Here is a 22,628-nt window from a genome sequence, read left to right as displayed (position 1 = left end):
CTAACTAGGACACAGAAGACAGGTTCAGGTCGGGGGCTCAGCGACTCAGGAAGAGGAAAGGTTCTGACCACCCCCACCTGCCACTTCAATCAGAGCAACTTAGCTTTTAGCTGTCTACAGACTGGGCTTCTACATAAGAGTTCTTCCATGTTATCTCCTGCAGCCTGATAAGAAATAATGTGGAGACAGTGGCTAGTTTTCTTGGATTAAATTAATGGCATTGTTGGTACAAATTATCACTTAAAATTCCTTTGACTCTAATTATCATGATCAAGAAATAGGTATGAGGTAACTCTTTTTTGGTCACGGGTATATTAAGTTTGAAGCACCAGCTATGTCTCACAGAATAGAAATCCAAGTGGTGAAGAAAACAGATGCCAGTTACCTTTTTGGCTTCTGCTAAGGCACTCAGTTTTGGTCTTGGTGGTGGTGACTCATCAAAAAAGAGGACATCATCTCCTTCTGAGATGCCTCTTCCAAGCTTGGGCATCTGTGCAGTTGGGGTTCCTTTCATCTTGGGGAATTCAGCCCCCGTTGGTGGAGATCGACAAGGGGGCTGCTGAGAAGAGGATGGCACAGCTAGGCTCTTGATTTCACTGGAGCTTTGCAAAAAGCTTTATAAAGAAAAAGGCAGTCACAAACTATGCACACAAGCACAAAACCACACAGGCTGGGAGACCGCGGGCAGGCCACCAGCTGATAAGTAGTCGTCACTAAGATAATCTTCCATCCTTGGTTATTTAGATTAGCGCATAGTAAAAACAAAACTAGCGTCACTAATTCTTCAGTTAGCTGATTTTTCACTCAATAAATGCAAATTGTTTCACCAATTTAGAACTGATTACTAATTTTATCAATTGGCTTTCTAAGTAGGGTCGGTATATGGAGCATCTTCAGCCCTGAAGGTGAGCTGTGGACTATATTCTGAGCCCTCTGGTTAGCTGAGATGCTTCAGGAACTCACTGAATCTGTGTATTTTGTTTATTCTACTAGGATGAGGTAACACACACGATATATTTGGAAGTCACAAAAGAAGGGCGCTATTAATATAATTCACACTGATTATTTTATATATGCGCTTTTAGTTTTAAGATGATATTTTATTTTTCTAGTATAGTTGTTTTACAATGTTGTGTTAGTTTTTGCTGTATAATATATCTCCTCCTTCTTGAATCTCCCTCCCATCCCTTCTTATGTGGCTTCAAGGGCTATGTAAAAACAACAAAGGTCAGAAATCATTTGTCCAAACCTTTCATTGTAGAGATGAAGAAACTGAGGCCCAAGACCCCACTGCCCATTAAGTTACAGGCTGAGGACCAGTACCAGGTAATCCTGAGCCAGTCTTCTTTTCACTACCATATTATCCCCACTCCTGTAAGTTCCAGGCTGAGTTTGCAAACTGCCTACCAGATGCTGCCCAAAGATAAGTTACGTCTGGCCAGGAAAACTTTGAAAAACTTTAAACCATAGTGCCTTTAAACTGACAGGTACTTTCCACTCCCCACAAGGTCCACATATGTCCATGTATCTACATATACATTCATGTCATCTGTAGGCCCCTGATGAATACTGCTACAGATAGCCTACCAGGACCTCAAACTAACCTGCCTGAGGCCAAATCTGTTCCCCTATTTTTCCAAAGCATCTCTTCTTGACTCGTAATAGACCTTTCCCCTCCATGGAACCACATACTCTGCAAGAGCCCAGGTCTGGGACAGCAATGGTTCGACACTGGAGTAGGTGTGAGTTTAAACTCGGCTCCACCATCTACTAGCTCTCTGGTCTTCAGTTACATTAGTCACAAAACAAGGACAATAACATTTCACAGATTATGGTAAGGATCAATGTGATGTGTGTACAGCGTAAGGCATGGTGGTCAGCATACACCGGGTGCCTGTAGACAGTAGCTTTTACTACCATTCAGAAAACTTGAGTTCAAGAGTCTTTGATTCTTTTACTTTCCATACCCATTTCCACTTGATTTTGCCTCTCAAATGACTCTCCACTCTCGGTGTCTCAATTTTATCACTGACCTGAACAAATGCAGAAACCATGCACTGGCTGAGACTGTAATTAAAAAACCTAACTGGCAAAACTGAGAAACGGGTGGCAAACTGGCCAAAGTCTACTTCCCTTTTTAACAAAACTGTCTTTGTATGTCATTACTTTCTCTTTCCTACAGTGACATTAATTACTACAGCCTGTAGTATCTGGTCTCAGGATTCACTAGTATCACCTTTAAATGCTTTATAACTTTAAAAGGTATGCTAAAATTATTTTTTAAAAACTTTTAAAGTTGAAAAGGTGGCCAACCACCTCAAATCCAAAGTCACATTTCTGAAATCTATTAGGACAGCCCCAGAATTCATGAGATGAGCAATCTAAACAGGGAATATTAAACCTGTGACTCCTACCGTTTCTGTATTTCTTCTGATTTCTTTTTCCGCATCTCTAACATATGCCGCTTCTGTTGCTTCAAGAGGGCTGATGCTGAGATAGACTGGAAAGCAGGTTTCTGGCTTCCTACGATCCCTAAAACACAAGCCACAGGCTGAGGAAGTTCTGAGAGGGGGCAGGGTCTCAGGTGTGGACACTAGAGCAGGTGCAGGCTGACTCTACCTGATGACTTGGCTTTGGCTAAATGATGTTTCAGGTTTCTGGCTCCAGATGTAGGCAAGTCCATCAATTCCCTGAATTCCTCAGAACAAGACAAGCTCTTCTGGGGCATTCCTGAAATATATATCAGGTTTAGAGGATTCAAAATTCAGTCTATTTTCTGTCATGTGTCTTTTTCCTTTTTAAACTCTGCTTTCATAATTTTTTCATTTGTAAATGAAGTAGATGGAATATCAAGAGAAAAGAGAAACCTTAACCTCTAATATCAGACCAGTAGGACTGCAAAGGTAAGACAAATATCTTACTTTTAAAGCATGATTAAAATACTATTATCTGAGGGGTCATTTCACACACTATTTCTGGATTATGCACTACAGGAAAGGGTCCATGCTAGACTTTGACTGCTGTTATAAAACAGAGCCCCAAGGACAGAGTGGAGGTGGCATTCTCTGACCTGGATCTGTTTTAGTGAAAGACAGGAAGTTGACAATAACTGATTCTAGTGCTGGACACTATTAGATCCAGATACATTAAGATGTTTTAAAAACCTAAGACACAGCTAAGATTAATATGCTGTTGCTTAAGATGCTGCCAAAGAAGCTGGGTTCTTTTAGTTTAGGCCACATCACTCAGTATAATTTAGAGTTAGGAACTAACTGTTTTCAATCCTGAAGACTAAAAATTTAAGATGGAGAAAGAAACAAACTTACCTAGTTTTTGTTGAGTTTCCTGAAGAATCAAGTCTGTGCCCTTAACCACCAGGTTAGTCAGAGTGGTTTGAATCTTCTTTTTAGGTGCAACAGCGGCTGCACTGAAAAGGAAAATGAAAACCACTGCAAGTCAATGCTCTATAAGGTAAAGAAGGCAGAAAAGTAGTTGTTACAAAATGTCAATGTTTCTCAAAGCTCCTTTTAAGTAGACTGTAGTTAATACCATGGTCCCACCCATAACTGGTGTGTGCATTATGTCACAGACCTAAGACAGGCAACCTACAAACTTGCTTGAAGGCCATTCTGGAAAAGTAAATTGGCAAAAGAAATAAAAATATGCCAACACTTTGATCAAGACTAGGACTTATCAAGAAGTCTAGGATTTATGTAAGACCTATGCAAAAATTTAGGATATTAATGGAAGCTTTGTATTGTTAAAAGTTAGAAATACTAAAAATGTTTATCCATAGGGAATTATTTAAATTATCAAAGCCATGTAAAAGAATACTATGTAGCCACTAAAAATAATGCCGTTAAGTGAATATTCCACAAAGAAAAATTCATTATTTTTATGGGAAAGAAGAACATTGCAAATTATAGGCATACTATGACTTCATTTTATACTCTTAAAAATTTATACTTATGGGAAATGTCCCCCCCAAACCATATATACCAAAACTAAGTTATCTAGATGGTGGGATTATAAATGGTTTTTATTGTCTCCTTTTGGCTAAATTGTACATACGTTTTAAAAAAATGTTATGTGTATTGCCTTTTGCAATTTGCTAAAATAGACATTATTTTAAATCTTAAAAATATTGATATTACAAAATAAGACAGGAAGTGAGAGTCCTCTAGCCCAGTGTTTCTTGGATTGAAGACAAAATCTGTTTTATTCTTGGACCAACTGTAGCTCCCTTGAGCCAAATCCCTGCCTCAAATGTATTTTAGAGAGTCAGGTGACAGGCCATCAATCACCTACTCAGGGACTCTAGGGACAGGCTGAGATCCCCAGGAGTGCCGGCTTCAGCAGTATCCCCCTCCCCTGTGAGGTTTCTCTGCATATTCATTCACTAAGTTCACTGTGGGTTCTCTGAGATCTACAACTTCACACTCACAGTCACGATGGAAATGATTTCAAGGATGTCAACACTATGATGAACACTTTCAGTGGCCAATCAGTCCTGACAAAGTTGGACTATTCACATTAGAAGCCAAAGAGGAAGTGTGGGCTCCCCGTTAAAGACCAGGATAGCCCAACTCAGTTTCTCCTCCTTCTAAGTGTTTTCTTCTCTTCCCAGGAATGAAGTAACCTTGTTTTGGGTCTCTTCTCCTCTGCTACATTGTTTTAGGTAGCATGTTATAAAAGATAAAACCTGTACAAACCTTTGAGGACTGGGACAAAAATGTACAACCACTGTGTTTATTATTTTTTCCTTTTTGGCCACACAGCACAGCATGCAGAACTTCCCCAATCAGGGATGCAACTCATGCCCTCTGCAGTGGAAGCATGGAGTCCTAACTACTGAACCACCAGAGAAGTCCTGGGTTTACTCTTAAATGAAGACCCCAGCCCTCAAAGAAGCTCTGAGAATGTCTTACATTGAGGCTGCATATGAGGCTGAAGAAACGCCTCCGTAGTAAAAACCATCCTGACACAGCCGTTCTTTCAGGCTGATGCCTTTGCGAGCAAACTTCTTTGGAATGCGGCCTCCAGAGAAGGTGGACTGCAAGTCAGCTCGCCTGGCGCTAAGCCTCTTGTACTGGGCCTGGATGTGATACTGACAGTACTCACAGTCCTTCTGTGAAGAGAAAGAGCAGCTTTATCAACATTAGGGCAACAGGCCGGGGACAATGTTAATGGACACAACTCCTTTCTCCCAGCCTCAGAGAGCTATTCTGTGGGCAAAACCCTCCTGGCTAACTTCTGAGATCATTCTCTATCCACAGCTAAGAAGCAACTTAGAAGTTCATCCTCTAGGTAAGGGGGTGGAGTGGGGTTGATAAATTGGAAGATTGGGATTCATACACACACACTATGATATATAAAATATATAACTAGTAAGGACCTACTCTATAGTACAGGGAACTCTATTCAGTACTCTGTAATGGCCTATATGGGAAAGGAATCTAAGAAAGAGTGGGTGTAAGTATATATATAACTAATTCACTTTGTTGTATACTAACATATGAAACTAACACAACATTATAAATCAACCACACTCAATAAAAATTAAGAAAAAAAAGTTAAGGGGACTAAACTCTGAACACACTATTCGGGTACAAGAAAAAGTGGTACTTTCCACTGCCTTTGTCCTCTTTCTACAATGGAAATAAAGTCCGTTTCTAGGATGAACCTTGAAAATGTTACGCCAAATGAAAGAAGTCAGACACAAAGGTCCCATGTTGTATGATTCCTTTTATGGCATATATCCACAGAGATAGAAAACAGATTACAGGTCATCAGGGAAATGGTTACTTAATTGCTAGGGGGTGTTTTTCAATGGGGTGATGAAAAGATTTTGAAACCTGAAGCTGGTGGTTGCACAATAAAGTGAATACACTAAATATTACTGATGTAAATGGTTAACTATACATAATGTGAATTTTACCTCAACAGGATCAGTTTCCTTTCTGTCTCTCTGGTTGACTCTCAGATAAATGCTACTCTTATAGTGAAAGGAGCAAAGAAAAACTGTGAAGTATTGTTGAACTGGGTGAAATTTAAGAGATGCTGACAATGGAGGTTTAATGGTCCAGCTCTTGTGATCTGCCAGGTACATTTCCCCTGAGACCTCTTTTCAACTGTATCCTTCCTCCCTATTTCCTGCTCACTAGTTCATCTGTTAGACAGCTGTGAGTGAAATAAAAAGAGATAAAACCAGAACCTATTATCCAGTCCTTTCAAAGAGCTCTAAGTACCACTTCACATCCACTTGGATGGTTGTACTCAAAGACAGACAGTAACAAAGTGTTAGAGAAACTAGAACCCTCACATACTGCTAGGGAGACTGGAAAAGCCACCTGGGAAACCAGTTTGGTGGTTCCTCAAAAACCTAAATACAGATCCAGCAATTCCACTCCAGGTATATAGTTAAGGGAACTGAAATGGACATCCACATAAAAACCTGTATATGCATGTTGACAGCAGCATTATCCATAACAGTCAGATATGAAAACCACCTAAGTGTCTATCAACCAATGGATAAACTGAGTGTAGTCTATCCACACAATGGAGTATTATTCAAATACCAAAAGGAATGAAGTGCTGATAAAAGGCTTTGTAGCATGAGCATAGCACAGATGAATCTTAAACATTATTTTAAGTCCAAAGAAGCTAGATACAAAAGGCTGCACATTATACAATTCCACTGTATGAATTGTCTAGAACAGGCAAATCTATAGACAGAAAGTAGATGAGTAGTTGCCAGGACTGGAGAAGAAGGGGAATGGAGAATTACTGTTAGTGGGTATGGGTTTTTAGAACTGGACTGAAAATGTTCTGAAATTACCTGGTGGAGATGATTGCACAACCCTGTGAATACATTAAAAATCACTAGATTGTGCACTTCAAAACTGAATGGTCCGGTATGTGCATTCTATCTCAGTACAATGTTTGTTTACTTTTCAAAAAAGAGAGTTCTAATAAAAGGTAGAATACAGTCATGTACTGGCTAAAATAAGGTTGCAGTGTATTTCGTCATTAGTGTTTGATCTTCAGCACTAGAAAGAATTGAGGGCAAATTAAAATTCTGTCTTTCTTATACTTCCCAATCAGCTGGTAATAAAAGATCAGTTTCCTAATAGGTTAAATCCTTCCCCCACTCTCAGCTTTTTAAACTGGCCATTATTAACCACACATTCTACTTTCTCACTTTGATGCTTCCTATTATGTAGGAAACTCAGTTCCAAATAGGTCATTACCAGTAAAGTGCCTAAAATGTATTCCTATTAGTTTCTTTCTTTAGCAAAAACCACCCCAACAAAGCTGGAACCTACCAAATTCACAATCTGTGTACATGGTTCTCCATTCTTTTTCTTTGCTTTACAGGTTCCCAGGTCAAGAGCTTCCCCCATAATTAAGATCTTTTGAGGATGATCAATAGACAAGCATATCTGTAGAAAAAGAGGTAATGGGAATTAAAATCAAACAAAGGTATGGCCCCTCACCAGCCAAGAATGGATATAATAACGGTTGGCATGAGTTAGGCTTTTTATCCTTTTCATAAGTGCCCTGGGATTTGAAGCCAGTGCTCTGTAAAACAGTTGTAGAAATGGGAGAGAGAGAAGACATTTAGTTCTCTGTTCCCTCCTGTGTCTTTACTATCAGAATCCTAATGCTCAGCCTCGAGTGATGGAGTGGGTTCCCAGTTTTCCCAGCATTCTTTGCAGCTAGTGATTGTCATGTGACTCCACTCTGGCCAATGAGACTGAAGTAGGAGTCTGCAGGGAAGGTAGCCAGGAAATCTGCTTTTCTATAAAAGCAGAATGAAGAGGCTGGCTGACTTCCTGGCTTCAATGGAGATGTGATGGCTAGGGTTTCAAAGCCATCTTGTGACCAAGAGGGAAATCTGAGAGACTCATGGACACCAGCCCTGGTATCAAGGAATTACTACACTGCCTATGTCTGGATTTTTTATTATCCAAGAAAAACAAAAACCTCAGTGTCTACCATTACAAAGAACTGTAGTGAAGCTTTTCTGTTACTTGTGGCCAAACACCTTCCAAACCAATAAATGAAGATTTGTTGCTATTCTCTCAAGAAAGCAATGAATGCCAACAACTTTGTTGCTCACTCCTCCTGATATAATAATGTGTCTATAACAACAGCAGTAGCCGCTTGTTAACTTCTGTGGAGAAACTGTTAGTGTTCACACTGTACCTAGGTTTGCAATTTACTAGAGAATCAGTAGGTAGTAACTCAAACTCTAATGCTGCTTAAGACAGTGAAAAGTCATATTAAAAATGAAAATTTGTAAGTTGCAGCTATGATTGTACTAACAAACGGAACAAACCCTCCTCAACTATAAACCCTTCCTTCCTGATGCTATCAAGGATATTTATAGGAGATGGAAGGGAACCTGAGCCCAAGAACTGAAAAATAAATTCCAGGAAGCTTGGAACAAATTTGAAAAAATATAATGAAATAAATTGTCATAAAATACTCTAGCATAGTCTGAAATTCAGAATACTGGATGGAAGGTAAGAAATGAATGACAAACAAAAAGCCAGTAAAATGGAGTCAAAATAATACAAAAGCTTGACTTATTTCCTGGAGGTAGACCAGCACAAAGGTTTTTGATAGAACTCAGCTAAGTTATAAAGACCACAAAAAAACCAAACCAACCCATGGAAACAGTCTTACCTCCTCTGAACCATCCTTGGGCTTCATGGGGTTTGCATTGAGCAGCCCTATGACGGAACCCTGCTCAGTCTTCCAGAGTTCTCTGTGAACATCTCCAAACAGGAACAGTGACACGCATCGCGTCAGGTCACGAAGATCATTCAGTCGCCAGATGCTAAATGTTTTCCCCTGGAGCAAATCATTTATGCTTATCTTTAATAAATCTTGAACAATGGGTTACAATGTCTTCATTTACAGTCCAAGTATTCTACTATGGAAAATATCTAAGCATGACCCACTCTGAATAGGTTATCATGAGAATGTCTGTTAATTATAAATTAATCCTTTCTCAAGGCTTTGGTATGCCTCTTCTCATTTTAGAAATGAAGGTGAAGAAAGGCAAGCCTCAGAAAGAAATAGCTTTCTTGTTAACTGTGTTTCTTCAAACTTGTTATTAGCAGACACAAACTATTACATAAAATCTTTAGACAATAAGGACTAGTACTGTAAAGCATAGGGGACTATATTCAATATTCTGTAATAAATCACAATGGAAAAGAACATGAAACATATCTACATAGGTATAATCACTTTGCTGAATCACTTTGCAAATCACTTTGCTGTACACCTAAAACACAACACTGTAAATCAACTATACTTCAATAAAAAATTTACTGATGTATATTTAATAAATATTATTAAGTTATTTTAATATTAATAAGGAAGTTTCAGTTCAGCGCTTCTAAATCTTCCCTTAGCTTAGAAGAAAAACCGTGTCATTTAAAGAAAACTGGTTGTATTTAACTCTAAAATTTTGGAAATACTATGACATATCAAGAAACTCAAAATGCTAGCCACATATAATAGGAACAACTTCCATGTTTATAGATTTTTAAAAAAAAGCAATTCACACAATACTGAATCAAGCTATTTCACAGAGGCATCCCAGAGTGGGTATGGCTACAGGTTATAGTGAATTATTGCCTAAACTCCAGTATTATAATTATTCTTCCAAGGATTTATACAATGCCATTCTTAGAGAAGTTCAGATAAATTTCACACCGATTATTTCAATGGCATTATAGCCAGTGGTGATGCAATTATGAACTTAATCACATGAAAACCAGCCTTGTTCACATTTACTGAGATAGAACAGGGATAGAGCAGGACTCAGAATCTGAAACTCAATCCCTGGTGTCAGAGCTCATAAAAAAATTTAAGGTTAGCCAAGATCAAAACTGGAGGATAAAATTAGTTTTGAACAAGATAATCTGCAGTATTTTAGAGACAGCCTTTCAGATAATCAAAAGACAATTCCTTCATTTTACAGATAAGGAAATGGAGGTCCTCAAAGAAAGAGTAAGGGCCACCTAATGCCACAAGGCTCCTGATAAATGGAGAATGAGGCTTAGAATCCAGCTTTTCTGACTTGGCCACAGAATAATTTTTGTTATACCTCAGTCAACTGTGATTTTAAAACTTATCAGACCTCTTGTAGTATTTGTCAAATGAAATGTACCATCCTGTACCGGCACAGGTCAGCAGTATCAGGACTTCTGTGACCGACATCTTACATCTAGTAAGGCTCTCCAAATTGTCTTTGAGGACGTGCTCCCCTTCCACAAGGGGGATTATTCAGAGTCGTAGGGCATCCACAGGCATCACCAAACAACAAGTAAAATGAGTAAGAATGATGTGTATAATAAAAAGCTCAAGAAACCTGTCCAACTAGACCTTCTTTAGGTATGGCCTTCCTTACATATCTCCCCCTCTGGTACCAACCAGGTGATGGTGTGGCAATTTGAGAACTTACTGCAATGACTACAAAATGAAACACGGATGGGCTCTGGGTAACAAATCAAGAACATGAATCTCTGCCAATCTGTGATGAAACAGCTGATTAATAAAATAGCTTACACTGTTAGAACTCTGTGGAGTGATTTTCTTCAATATAACCCCAAACGTCACCCAGTCTATTTCTTCCAGCTTCTCAATTGCCATCTTTTCCTTGAGCTGAGACAGTCTGATAAGTTTTCGGCCGATCATTTTCTTGTTCATTTCTGTGGAGGATACTCGAGGCTTTCTGGGTCAAGACACCAGCAATTGGTAGATTATTACTCTAAGAGATAACCTGGCACTATAGCAAATTGGTTAGAAGAGATATTATGGACAGAAATCTCTAAAGCACCTGTTCTCAGGGAGGCTTAGTACAAAGCACATATTTTTTCAGCAGGTAAAATTTCCCTGGTGGTTCAGTGGTTAAGACTTTGCGCTTCCACTGCAGGAGGCACAAGTTTCACCCTTATTGGGGAACTAAGATCCCCATGCTACACAGTATGGCCCCCTCCCCAAAAGGAGATAATTTTAAAGACCAGGTTTGCTTTTCCACGGATATAGAACTGGGACTTATGTAGAAAGTAAAGATCACAAATTATTTAAGTTCTTATGAATGCTAATATAATATTCTTTTAAAAAATAATCTCTTGATTTTAATATAAAATCATGAATTGCCTAGGTAAATTAAGATATTTCAATTCCATCAATTCTGTGAGAATTTTGTTAAGTTCTATTATTTCTAATTAGATTTTTTAAAAGCCAACCTTTTCACATAATTAAAAAAATTGACTCGAGCTTCAATTAATATACTCTTGTTTCTAATGACTGGTTAAAACTCATAAAATTTGCAAAATGTTTTTCTCTAGTTGAATATTAAAATCTGTTTCATGTTGGATCATATAACATATTCTAGGACGAGAGAAAGCAGTCAGGAGAAAACAAGCTTTTTGACTCTTTCAGAAGTTTTCTGGAACAGAAACTCCAAGGGCTAACTCAACAATAAAGAATATTCAGGAGGGAAACACTGACATAAGTGGAAAATCCTTTCCTTGTTTGATTTCTGAGTTAACAGGTTACTATGAAGCTATGATCCTACAGAGCATCTTCAGGTTCTGAGGTTCAGGTAGAACAATCATGAGAGAGACTCAAATAACTCTGCAACCCCCTAAATTTGTAGGCCCCACAGAAGCTTTGGCTGACTAGTTTCAACTTCATCTACTTCCATTTAATTCAAATGTATAGCAATACTTGCATCAACACCACCTTTATTATCTCTAGGGTGTTTCCACTGGGAAAGGCAGTATTATCTCAGGAGGGCCACATTTACGTTGAAAAAGAAGCCTAAAGTTCCCTCAGTGAGTTTTTACTATATTCCATTCCTCAGACTGTGTCTCAAATGTAATTAAAACATTGATTCCCACCCCCCCCCCCCCCAATTTTGAAGAGCATGGTTATTACAATAAACTTCTACTGCATGTCAGCAGTCACTTGTTCTTCCCTTGCTCAATAACATACAATTTAAAAGCTTAGCAGTTTTAGTTTAGGTCGACAAGGTTCAGGTGTTCTAGAGGGGTTGTACTTGGCTACTCAGACAGTATTAAAGGCAATCTGGTTTCAGTAAGGATGTTCTCTCTGCCCAGGGCTTCAAGAGCAGTAATAACAAGAGGTGCAAAGCAGTAGACACAGAAGACTTAGAAGTCCAGGTTTTCCCTGAACTGATCCTGGGATGTATTTCTATTTTTATTTTTTACAAATTGGAGGATAACTGCTTTACAATGTAGTGTTAGTTTCTGCTATACAATGTGAATCAGCTGTAAGTGTATATACATCCTCTCTCTCGAGCCTCTCTCCCACTCCCGATTTATATTTTGCCTGAATACCTTAATTTCTCCACATAACAATACAAAAGAGCAGAGTTATTTCTAGTAACATTAATTATAAGATACTACTATCCTAGTTAAACTGTATATTCCTTTAGGTATTTAAGAATAGTCTCTACCACTGTTCCTCCTAGTTTCTGGTTAAATCCAGTACTTATTATTTATTGATTTCATTTTTAAGAACAGGTATCTTTTATTCTCTACACAAACAAGAGAAAACCTTCCTCATTCATATGTAAACACACTGAGTCAAACAGTGCCAAAGGCCTCGTATGGTCAAGTAAAAGAGCTATACGTTTCATGTGACCCGGCGGTACAAACACACTAACTCTGGGAGGCTCAGTCCCTAGGAAGGAGGAAGAGGCATCTTGTGGGGCCTACGAGCAGAGTGAAAGAGAGGGCTGTCAAAATTACTGACCTGAGCCTCAGGCCGGAGAAGGCTTCCACAGAGACATCCTGAGTCATCTCCCCAGAGCTCCTGGGTGTCCCTGCACTCTGATCCCTAGTCATCCCACCAGGCTTGTTCCCAGGAGTTGTTCGGAGTGGCTGGGAGAGTACACTTGTCATCTTCAAAGATGAACACTGGGGCTCTAGAAAATATAAAAATTAAAAAGAAAAACCACACTGATAATTAAACATTTTTTATTAGAATTGTTCCTTTTTTAATCAACACATGTCAAATCTTGAGAGAGTAACGGAAGCCCACAGGATCATTTCTGTACTACCCCCAAACCTCAGCGGTGTAGTCCAGAACTTCCTGTGTATGGAAATGTTTTATACCACTGTTGTCCATGTAGTGGCCACCAGCAGACACTGACCAGTGTGTCTAAGGAAATGAATGCCTAATTTGTAATCTAATTAGCTACCAGTGGCTAGCGGCTGCATCAGTTCTACTCTAAAACACTGTTTCTCTGTGCAATTTCTTGAACATTCACCATATACAGAGCACTGTGGTACATTTCTTAAGGGAGTAAGAGCCCTCCTTCTGAAATCAGTAATTAGTGGAGATTTGCACACAGGTCAAATTCTACCTGCAAGACATCCAAAGTTAGCTTCCCTGTTTTCTTATTTCATTTCAATTCATTTCATTTTACTTGTGTGTGTGTGGGGTGGGGTGGGGTGGGGGGAGTGTTAAAGGACCCAGCATATTCAGATATGGTTCTTCTCATATTTTATAAGCATTTGATAATGTTCCTGAGGGTCAGAAAGCTTGGGTATTCTCCTTAATAAGTATAACTCTCTCTCAAATAAGATTGGTATTTACTTTCAAAGTGACTTTGGATCACTGCTCCCAAGGCAGGGGCCAGGGTAACCCTAGAACTTTTTAGAGTCGCCAGAAACCATGCCCTTATCTCAACACCTCAAAATTCAACTTTAGACACTGCCTAATAAATTACCTTTATAATATCAGAGGTCTTAAGGGAATAAACACTATTAGTAAGTGGATACATGGACTATATCATCTGTTACAGTCAAATAAATATGAACACACAGATGCTACAACCATTCTGTATTGCTGTGTCATATGCCAATGATAGTCAAAAAGGGCCTTTTTGAACATGTGTGATCAATAAAATGCTGCTTACTCTAAGCCAAGTTATCTCCAGGTCATTTTCTCTTAGATCCTCCGAAGAGTAATTGCTTTGGGCAAAAAGACAGTACAACAAAACCAATACACAGAGCTTATAAATCCTTTACATTTTATTTTGTGTGTATGTATGTATGTGCTGAAATAGGCTTTTATTTGAGTACCACTCAATCTTCCCGGCAAAGACGACTTTTCATAAGAATGAACCCTCTGGCTTCAAATAAAACTTGACCATTTTATTAGAGATCACTGTGCCTCAGTCTCACAGCCTGAAGAGTAAATCTCTAGTTTTAGCATAAGAACTCAACCCTGTGGTTATATTTCACTATAATTCAACTACAGGACTATAGAACCAAAAAAATATTAAATCCACTAAGCATTTAAATACTTATTCTCTACCCAAGTGTTTTCTAAGCACTTTGAGATGTACACAAAGATTATGAAATATAGAATTGTGGTTCCCATTTCCAGGAAACTTACTTTTCTTAATGGGCAGGTAAGAAAGACCAACACACACACCCATACATAACAGTGCCAAAATACACGGTAAACAGAGCCCAGGCAGTGAGAAGCTAGGGGCCATGAGTACTACACCTGCAGATGAGACCTTTGGTGTCCGAGCCACTCGCTTGGGTTTTGGTAGAGTAGGGATGTCAAGCTCCGCAGCAAAACACAATGACTCCTGAATTTTCTGAACTTTCTTCTCCTTAAGAGGGGGACGTGGAGGCTTATCTACTTGATTAAAAAAAATTAGTAAAGAAAATTTAGAAAGGGGTTAAAAAACTGTTTTACCAGGAGTTGGATGCAGAAGTAATGTTATGATTTCTTTGTAATAGAAATGCATACTATCCCTAGAATCAGTTTGATTACCTGGGGTTTTACGTGAAAGGGTTGGACTTGCAGGCTGTTTAATTGTCGCTAGTTTCAGCTGTTCTTGTAAGGACTTCATTTGCTCTTGCAACTTCCTTAATTCATCTAGGGGAAAAAATATATTGATTTAAAAACCAGACCAGATGAAATATCATACATAATGAAAGTGCTGAAATGATTTTTGATGTCTATCCATCACCTCCAAAACTTGAGACCCACAACAGAATCACACACTGAGAACTCACAAGTAACTTTTGCACTTTAAATAGATCCCCTTAGAGAAGTAAACATGGCATTTCCAGTAAACAAATCTCTAATACCAAAACTGATTATGAATTTGTACTGCTGACAGTTAGATACATGGCCATGGTTGACAAGTTCTTAAGAGTCAAGACATGATTATGGCCCCTAAGCAAGGATGACATGCAAATTTGTGAAGCTTTCCATATTTAAAACACAAAACAAATAAGATACAGGGATATAATGTACAGCACAGAGAATAAGCCAATATTCAGTAATAACTTTAAATGGAGTATAATCTATAAAAATATCAAATCATTATGCTATACACCTCAAACTAATAACACTGTAAATGAACTATATTTCAATTAAAAATATATATGTAAGTTAAAAAAATATGTATCAGAGAGATGTCAGGAATAAGAAAATGGCACTCCTCCCTGGAGAAGGAAATGGCCACCTACTCCAATATTCCTGCCTAGGAAATCCCATGGACATAGGAGCCTGGTGGGCTATAGTCCATGGGGTCTCAAAAGAGTTGGACACTACAGCGACTAAACAACAACTTCATAATACGTATAAACATTTTCTAGTTGCTGTTTATAAGCATCTGGATCTTCTGTTGGGATTAAAATAGAAATTCTGTAGCCAAAATCTACCTGGAATCCTAATCATACAGATTAGCATGAATGACCTGGGAGAAGTCACTTACATGCTCCAATGCTCCTGAAACAATGAACTAAAAAACTTGCCATACTGCTTTTTTGTGAGATGATAAAAGCAGGAAAAAAAATCTGTAACACTAAAAAAAAAAAAAGGAAAAGAAAGAAAAAGCCACTCCTAGATGGATCTGTTCAGAAATGGTCTTCTGCTCAAACAGAGTATGTAGTGGCTTTGCAGTCTTGTCCCTTGGCTCCCTTTGCTAAACCCCAAAGTATTATTTTTCTATAATAAGTGTGAGAAATGTTAGAACCATTTTGCAAAGGCTCAATTACAGCTAGCTGACCCTGATATCAGGGGGACCGCTGTGCCCTCAAATGCTGGCTTTAAATGCTTGCTACTAACTTCTACAATTTTTTTTGCAAAGTCATTTATCTCTACCCCTGACTCAGCAGCTATTTTGAAGAAAGCTGTCAGATGGGTGGTCTTCATCTGGTCTATCATGAAGAAATTAGAGAAAGCAAGTGGTTAGGGCACCTTGCAACTCCTGATTAGTCTTCCCTTGACTGGGAGCAGGAGCAGGGACGACCCTCTCTTTAGTTGACTGTGATGTAGGAGCTTCTTCCTCATCTGTTAAATCTCCCATGTCTCCAAAGAGAGTGGCCAAATTCTCCTTTTGGTTTTCAGCCTTTTCCACTTCTCCCTCATCAGGCTCCTCTGTGTAAGATTCACCATCACCATCAGCGTCAAAGAGCTCATCAAATGAGTCAGGTTCACCATCTTCCTGGGTCAAGGGCTGACTCTCTTCTGAATTACAATCCAAGGCCGACTCATTCTCCTCCAGCAATGCAGTCAGCAGAGACAAATCATCTTCCTCTCCTATGGGAAAAAGAAGAAAAAGGAAAGAAAGGAAGCCTATCTGTGAAAAACAGCCATTGACAAGCAGAGTTAAAACAGTCAACATTCATAATGCAGTTAAAATGACTGCAGATTCACTATATCGCCTGGTACATGTAACTATTGTTCTTGTTTCTACCTTTATTCTCCCCAAGTGCTTCTTGGAACTAGGCTAAGAAAGTGGGGGCCAGTATCTACTTAGTTATCTCCGTGGGCCAGCCACTGGGCTAGATCTCTTTATCTACGCTACTTAAGCTAATCAGATGACTTCCTGCATATGAAATTCAATCCACAGTGGAATAATTGAAAATCTTGCCAAGTATACATTTAGTTCCTAGATGAATATATTCCCCCACTTTTTAATTGTTTGAGCAATTTTTAAAAACTACAGAAAGTTACAAAGCATTACATTAAATGTACTCATATCCCATCAACCAGAATTAGCTATTAACTTTTTATTACAGAAGGAAAGGGCAACCACGCCAGTATTCTTGCCTGGAGAATCCCATGGACAGAGGAGCCTGGTGGGCAACAGTCCACAGGGTCGCAAAGAGTCAGACATGACTGAAGTAACTTAACACATACACAACCTTTTATCATGTTTGCTGTTGGCTTTTATGTTAGAAGTTTATTGTGTCAAATCTTATCCCAAATCCTTACCATAGCCACCAGGCCCCAGTATAACCACTGTCATAATTTTGATGTATCACTCAAGGCCATTCTCCATGCTTTTTACATAAATACACATTCATTAACATATCTGGCAACTATTCACATAGCATTTACATTGCACTGGGTATTATAAGTCATCTAGAGATTATTTAAAGTGTACAGGATATGTGTAGCTTGTATGCAAAAAATATATGCCATTTTATTAACATATCAGGGACTTGAGCATCTGGATTTTGGTATCCATGCAGGGTTACGTGCCCTGTGGATACCAGGGATGACTGTATTAATTGATTTTAATCCTCAGAGCAAAACAGACAGGAAGACAGATGTTTGGTGACTTGTCACAGGTGAAACTGTCAAGAGCAGGAATTTGAACCCAGGCACCCTCACTTCAGAGTTCACCTTTGACACTGAAATACGCTGAAGTAGTTTTAGTCTAGCTCTGACAAATTCTTATACTACTTCTAAATTTTGTTCATTTTGCAGGGATATGTGCAAAATATTTACCTAGTAAATAGTGAAGAGGGATCAGCCCTGGTTCTCTCATGAAAAGATGGATTCAAGGCCAAGAGTGTGGAGCCACTAGGCAGCCTTTCTCATCCAAGGTTCCCAGTGGTGTGGGCACAGGCCTCTTCCAGGGTGTGCCCTCTATAACAGCTTGGAATGGGAGAGAGAGAAGGGCCTTTTGGCTCCATTTTGGGTATGCAGTTATCTCACTTTGAGATATTTACTGGGTAGCCAAGTAGCCTCTTCTCTCTTGCTACACCCTGCAGTCTTGGGAGTCATTGCTAGCTAAGCAATTCAGATTAATTATTATGTAATCTCTGACTTTAAGCTTTAGGTTCTTTCATCAGATTCTAGACCCTGAGTTGGCCACTGGCTCATTTCCTTCTGAGGTCAAGGAGCGTAGAGTGGTAAAAAGGGTATTGGTTTGCTGATCTAGAGGTCTCTATCCTAACCCAGGCTCCTGTGCTGACCTGTTTCATCATGTGATCCTGAACAGACCCTTAATTTTTCTAGATTTCAGCCCCCATCTTTTCAGTGAGGGAATGTATCATGTATCCTTAATGCCTGTGCTTTAAATGCCTCTGATTTTATAAAGGAATCATGCCCAAATTGTGGGGAGGTAAAAATGAGCAAATAAAAGAAACAGATAAATCAAGAATGAAGAAATCCAACTGGCCAATAAACAAACCAACAGTTCTCTACCTCTAGTAATCCTGGAAATGCAATTAAAATAGCGAGCTACCTTTTAAAATCATCCATCAGATTAGTTAAAAAATCTTGGATGATGCCTCAGATGTTGGTGAGGTGGTAGGGAGAAACGCTCACACATGTGGCAAAACAAAACAAAACAAAACAACATAATTGCAGCATAGTTTATAGTGGGAAAAGATTGGAACTAACCCATATGCCTTTTACTGGAAAATGGATTACTAAAATGTGATTCAATCTTACTATGCATTGTAATTGAAAGAAATACAGAAACTGAAAGAAAGAAACTGAAACTATATTTTGATTTGGATCAATCTTACATACAATATTGAATGAAACCAGGAGAGGAGTAATATGTACAGTGTGAAATAATTTATATAAATATTTTAAGGTAACATGGATACCAAAATCTACAGATGCTCAAATCCCTGATATATTAATAAAATGGCATATATATTTTTTGCATACAAGCTATGCATATTCTCCTGTACACTTTAAATAACCTTTAGATGACTTATAATACCCAGTGCAAAGTAAATGCTATGTAAATAGTTGCCAGAGCTTAGCAGACTCAAGTTTAGCTTTTTGGAACTTTCTGGAATTTTTTTTCCCCTCAAATATTCTCTATATGTGAGAAGTTGGTTGAATCTGCAGATGGGCAACCGTCAGATATGGAAGGCCAACTGTATGCATAAGATCTTAGAGCAGTGCCTGGCACATAGTAAGTATATGCCAACCATCATTACTATAAAAGACAACCAATGTTGTTAGGAACAGAAAGTGCACCTGGTTAAAACAAATAACATTCACTGACTGAAGCGAGATTTCTATTGAACTACTCAGACAATGCTTGAGGGTAAGGTAACTATTTTCACTATTTTATAAGTGATATAAGTAACAACTAAAGAAGGAAATGGCAACCCACTCCAGTATTCTTGCCTCAGAAATCCCATGGAAAGAGGAGCTTGGCAGGCTACAGTCTACGGGGCAGTAAAAAGAGCTGAACACGACTTAGTGACGAAGAGAGAGAGAGAGATAAGAAACAACAAGCCCATGGACAAAAGATTGATTTTTCACGAAACAAAGGGAAATTGAGAAAACTGTCAGGACTCACCATCCATGCTGTCAAGTGAACAGTGATGATGGAAAACTGAGGGAGTATCAGGTGACCAGGAGATGGCAGCAATGCAGAACCTTGGCTGTGTGGAATCAACGTAGGAAAAATCACTCTCAACTATTCTCTCTCACAGTACATATCCAACAAATCCAGCATCCTACAAATTGTAGGAGCTTAAGCTCAGAATTAATCCAGGCTCTGGCCATTTCTAACCCCAGCCAACCAACTTTCTCTCCCTCCTTGTATGGATGCAGTCCCTGTGTCTTGTCTGCAAGCTATTGTTAGGCAAATTTTGTTGAGGTACAGTTGTGATAGTAGATTATATGTGATAGTACATTACATGTGATAGTAGATTACACAGATGAGACAAACTGTGAACATGCATTATGAAGCTCAGAGGAATAGCTGGCATAGCTAAGTAGGATAAGTTTATATTATCCTGTGCACTTTCCTTTTTTCATTTAAAATGATTTTTAAAACTACAAGTGTAAATTTTCTAGGCTACTGTTTAACTTATAAGCACTCTATATGATCTTGGTAAGTTCGATGTCAAGGATTAATTACGGTGCTTTCTTTTCATTTATTCACCAGACATTCCCACAATCCATCATGTGTCTGGCACTGTGCTGTCAACTGGGGAACCTGAAAGACTGTAAGGTTCCTGAGGGTTGGATAGGGGCAAACTGTCTTGGTCATTTCTATAACCAACCCACCTCTGACCCTACCCACTGCCTCCCCAATCATCTAGGACCATCTGACAAATGCTAAGGGTTCTTTCTTCAATATATTGCTCATATCTTCTGTGCTGTGCTCAGTCGTATCTGACTTCTTGCGACCCCATGGACTGCAGCCCACCAGGCTCCTCTGTCCATGGGATTCTCCAGGCAAGAATACTGGAATGGGTTGCCATGACCTTCTCCAAGGGATCTTACCCACCCTGGGATCAAACCCACGTCTCCAGCATGGGCAGGTGGATTCTGTTACCAGTGAGCCATCTGGGAAGACTCTAACCTAAGGAGTCAGGTGGGAAAATCATGAGAGTACTGACGTCTTAAGGAGCGCTGGTCCTGGCAGAAGATGGAATGGAGGGAGTGAAGGTTGAAAGGAGTGCGAGGACGTGGGAGAAACCTCAGAGGCATAGGATCGCATCCCTTGGAAGCCTTGTTCAGTATCTGGAACTCAGTGTATACGTCAGAGCCCCCTACTGGGGAAAGATTAATTTCAACACCGTTCCCTGATTGCCAGTACAGACCTCCTGCTCAGTCACTCAGTGGTTTTCAACTCTTTCAGTCGAAAATCTTGGACTTCTCTCCAAAAACTTTTCATCCAAAAACCTAGTCCAAGTTACTATCAATCTTTTGCCTGGAATACTGTATTAGATTCTCTGTCCCTCTGAAATTTATCCTCTGTTCCGCTGAAATTTATCCTCTGTGAAAACACTACAGTAATCTTTTCTTTCCTCAGCAATATCTGCAATCTTTTAAGAACATAAGCCAGATTACAATATTTCCTTAATAAAATTCTAATTAGTTTTCCATTGCCCTTAGAACAAAATTTACAAAGTCTACTTGCTCTCCTGCCTACTTTCACTTCCTCATTTTTTCTACAACCACTCCACCCAACCCCAACCCCGCAATAATGCTTCATCCAGACTAGCCTGCTTTGAACTTCTTGAACACCCAAGTGCTTTCAGGCCTCTTTGGAAAGCTCTCCTCTATCTCCTTCTCTTTCCTCAGTCTCTGCTTAACTACCAGTTTTTCTAAGCCTTTCCAGACCACTCTATCTGACCAGGCCCCTGGAACCCTCTCACTTCATCGCTTTCACAACTTTATCGCACATTCCACTATGGTGTACCTGTTTGTTATCTGTTCCCTGGTGGCTCAGACGGTAATGCGCCCGCCTACAATGCGGAAGACCAGGGTTCAATTCCTGGGTCGGGATGATCTCCTGGAGAAGAAAATGGCAACCCACTCCAGTACTCTTGCCTGGAAAATCCCATGGATGGAGGAACCTGGTAGGCTACAGTCCATGGGGTCGCAAAGAATCGGACACGACTAAGCGACTTCACTTTCACTTTTTCACCCACTTTAAACTGGATAACACGAAAGTAGATGTGATGGGAGCCTTGCACCACTATTAGCAAATCATAAACTTAAGCATAAATCTATAAAAGAGAAAGTCCAAACGGCATGTATTTAACAAACGTTTTAAACGGTTACCTTTAAAGAGAAAAAAAAATGGACCCTTACACAGCTTGGACGGCAGAACGCCTGGCACCTCTCGGCGCCTTTCGGAACTACCCGCCATTTCCCAGCTCCGAAACCGTCCACGGCTCCGCACCCAAGGCCCTCCCGGCCGCCCGGCCCCGCGTCAGCCCGGCAATCGGCCCAAGCCACCTCCGCGTTCGCCTAGTTCCAGTCTCACCCTCCTGAGGGCCCCCGAGCTCCGCGCCTCTCGCCCTCGGAGCTCGTTAAACCCTCACACCGACGCCTTCAGAAGCCCCTGAACCTACCCCTCAAAACTCGCAGACTCGCTTCTTACCCGGCTCCTCACCCCTTTACTCTGCACAGCCGGACCCGCCAAAATTCCAACTCCTCTCCGCCCCAGCTTCTGACGTCAGACGCACGCCTTCTCGGGCCTGTACTGATTGGCTACTTCAGAACTCTGGGCGGAAACGACCTCAAGGAGGCGGGGAGAAGGTGACCCTTGCGTTTAGCAAGCAGATCGGCTCACGTGACCGGCGCCCTCTTTGTTGGGGGCAGGGGAACTTCCGGTCGGTGAAGTCCTAGGCTCCTCCGGTTAAGTGTTCCAGCGTCGCGAAGTGGATGTGTCTTTTTGTGGTCAGTTCCTGACACTTTCCGGGACTGACTGTCATTCGATTCTGAGCCTCGTTTTCTCTTCCTGTGAGGTGGAGGGTAACTCTTGATGCCGACAAGCTTACACATTGAGGCTCAGACCGCGGAACTCATTGCAAACTTTCCCC

The 22,628-nt window shown here is 39.9% G+C and overlaps 1 protein-coding gene across 8 annotated transcripts in view; it reads right to left on the bottom strand.

Annotated features, from left to right (window-relative positions):
- Positions 1–22,248, bottom strand: part of MCM10 (minichromosome maintenance 10 replication initiation factor) — a 38,401-nt gene extending 16,153 nt beyond the window's left edge. For 3 of the 8 annotated variants that reach the window (XM_061126233.1, XM_061126231.1, XM_061126232.1), the window contains exons 1-14: positions 22,158–22,246; positions 19,643–19,727; positions 16,282–16,623; positions 14,845–14,949; positions 14,569–14,709; positions 12,805–12,976; positions 10,588–10,753; positions 8,692–8,859; positions 7,326–7,442; positions 4,929–5,128; positions 3,327–3,427; positions 2,620–2,730; positions 2,415–2,532; positions 386–614 (exon numbers count right to left, since the gene is read on the bottom strand). In XM_061126233.1, coding sequence (XP_060982216.1) covers positions 386–614; positions 2,415–2,532; positions 2,620–2,730; positions 3,327–3,427; positions 4,929–5,128; positions 7,326–7,442; positions 8,692–8,859; positions 10,588–10,753; positions 12,805–12,976; positions 14,569–14,709; positions 14,845–14,949; positions 16,282–16,623; positions 19,643–19,649 — 1,977 coding nt within the window. In that variant the 5' untranslated portion in view covers positions 19,650–19,727; positions 22,158–22,246. Of the gene's footprint in view, positions 1–385; positions 615–2,414; positions 2,533–2,619; positions 2,731–3,326; positions 3,428–4,928; positions 5,129–7,325; positions 7,443–8,691; positions 8,860–10,587; positions 10,754–12,804; positions 12,977–14,568; positions 14,710–14,844; positions 14,950–16,281; positions 16,624–19,642; positions 19,728–21,499; positions 21,593–22,157 lie in introns of all 8 variants that reach the window. The other 5 variants (XM_061126237.1, XM_061126236.1, XM_061126235.1 and 2 more) reach the window with 5 other exon arrangements.
- Between the last annotated feature and the right edge of the window lie 380 nt (positions 22,249–22,628).

This window comes from Dama dama, chromosome 23 (genome assembly GCF_033118175.1).
Source record: "Dama dama isolate Ldn47 chromosome 23, ASM3311817v1, whole genome shotgun sequence".
NCBI classification, from domain to species: domain Eukaryota; kingdom Metazoa; phylum Chordata; class Mammalia; order Artiodactyla; family Cervidae; genus Dama; species Dama dama.
This window is presented reverse-complemented; position numbering and strand designations above follow the sequence as displayed.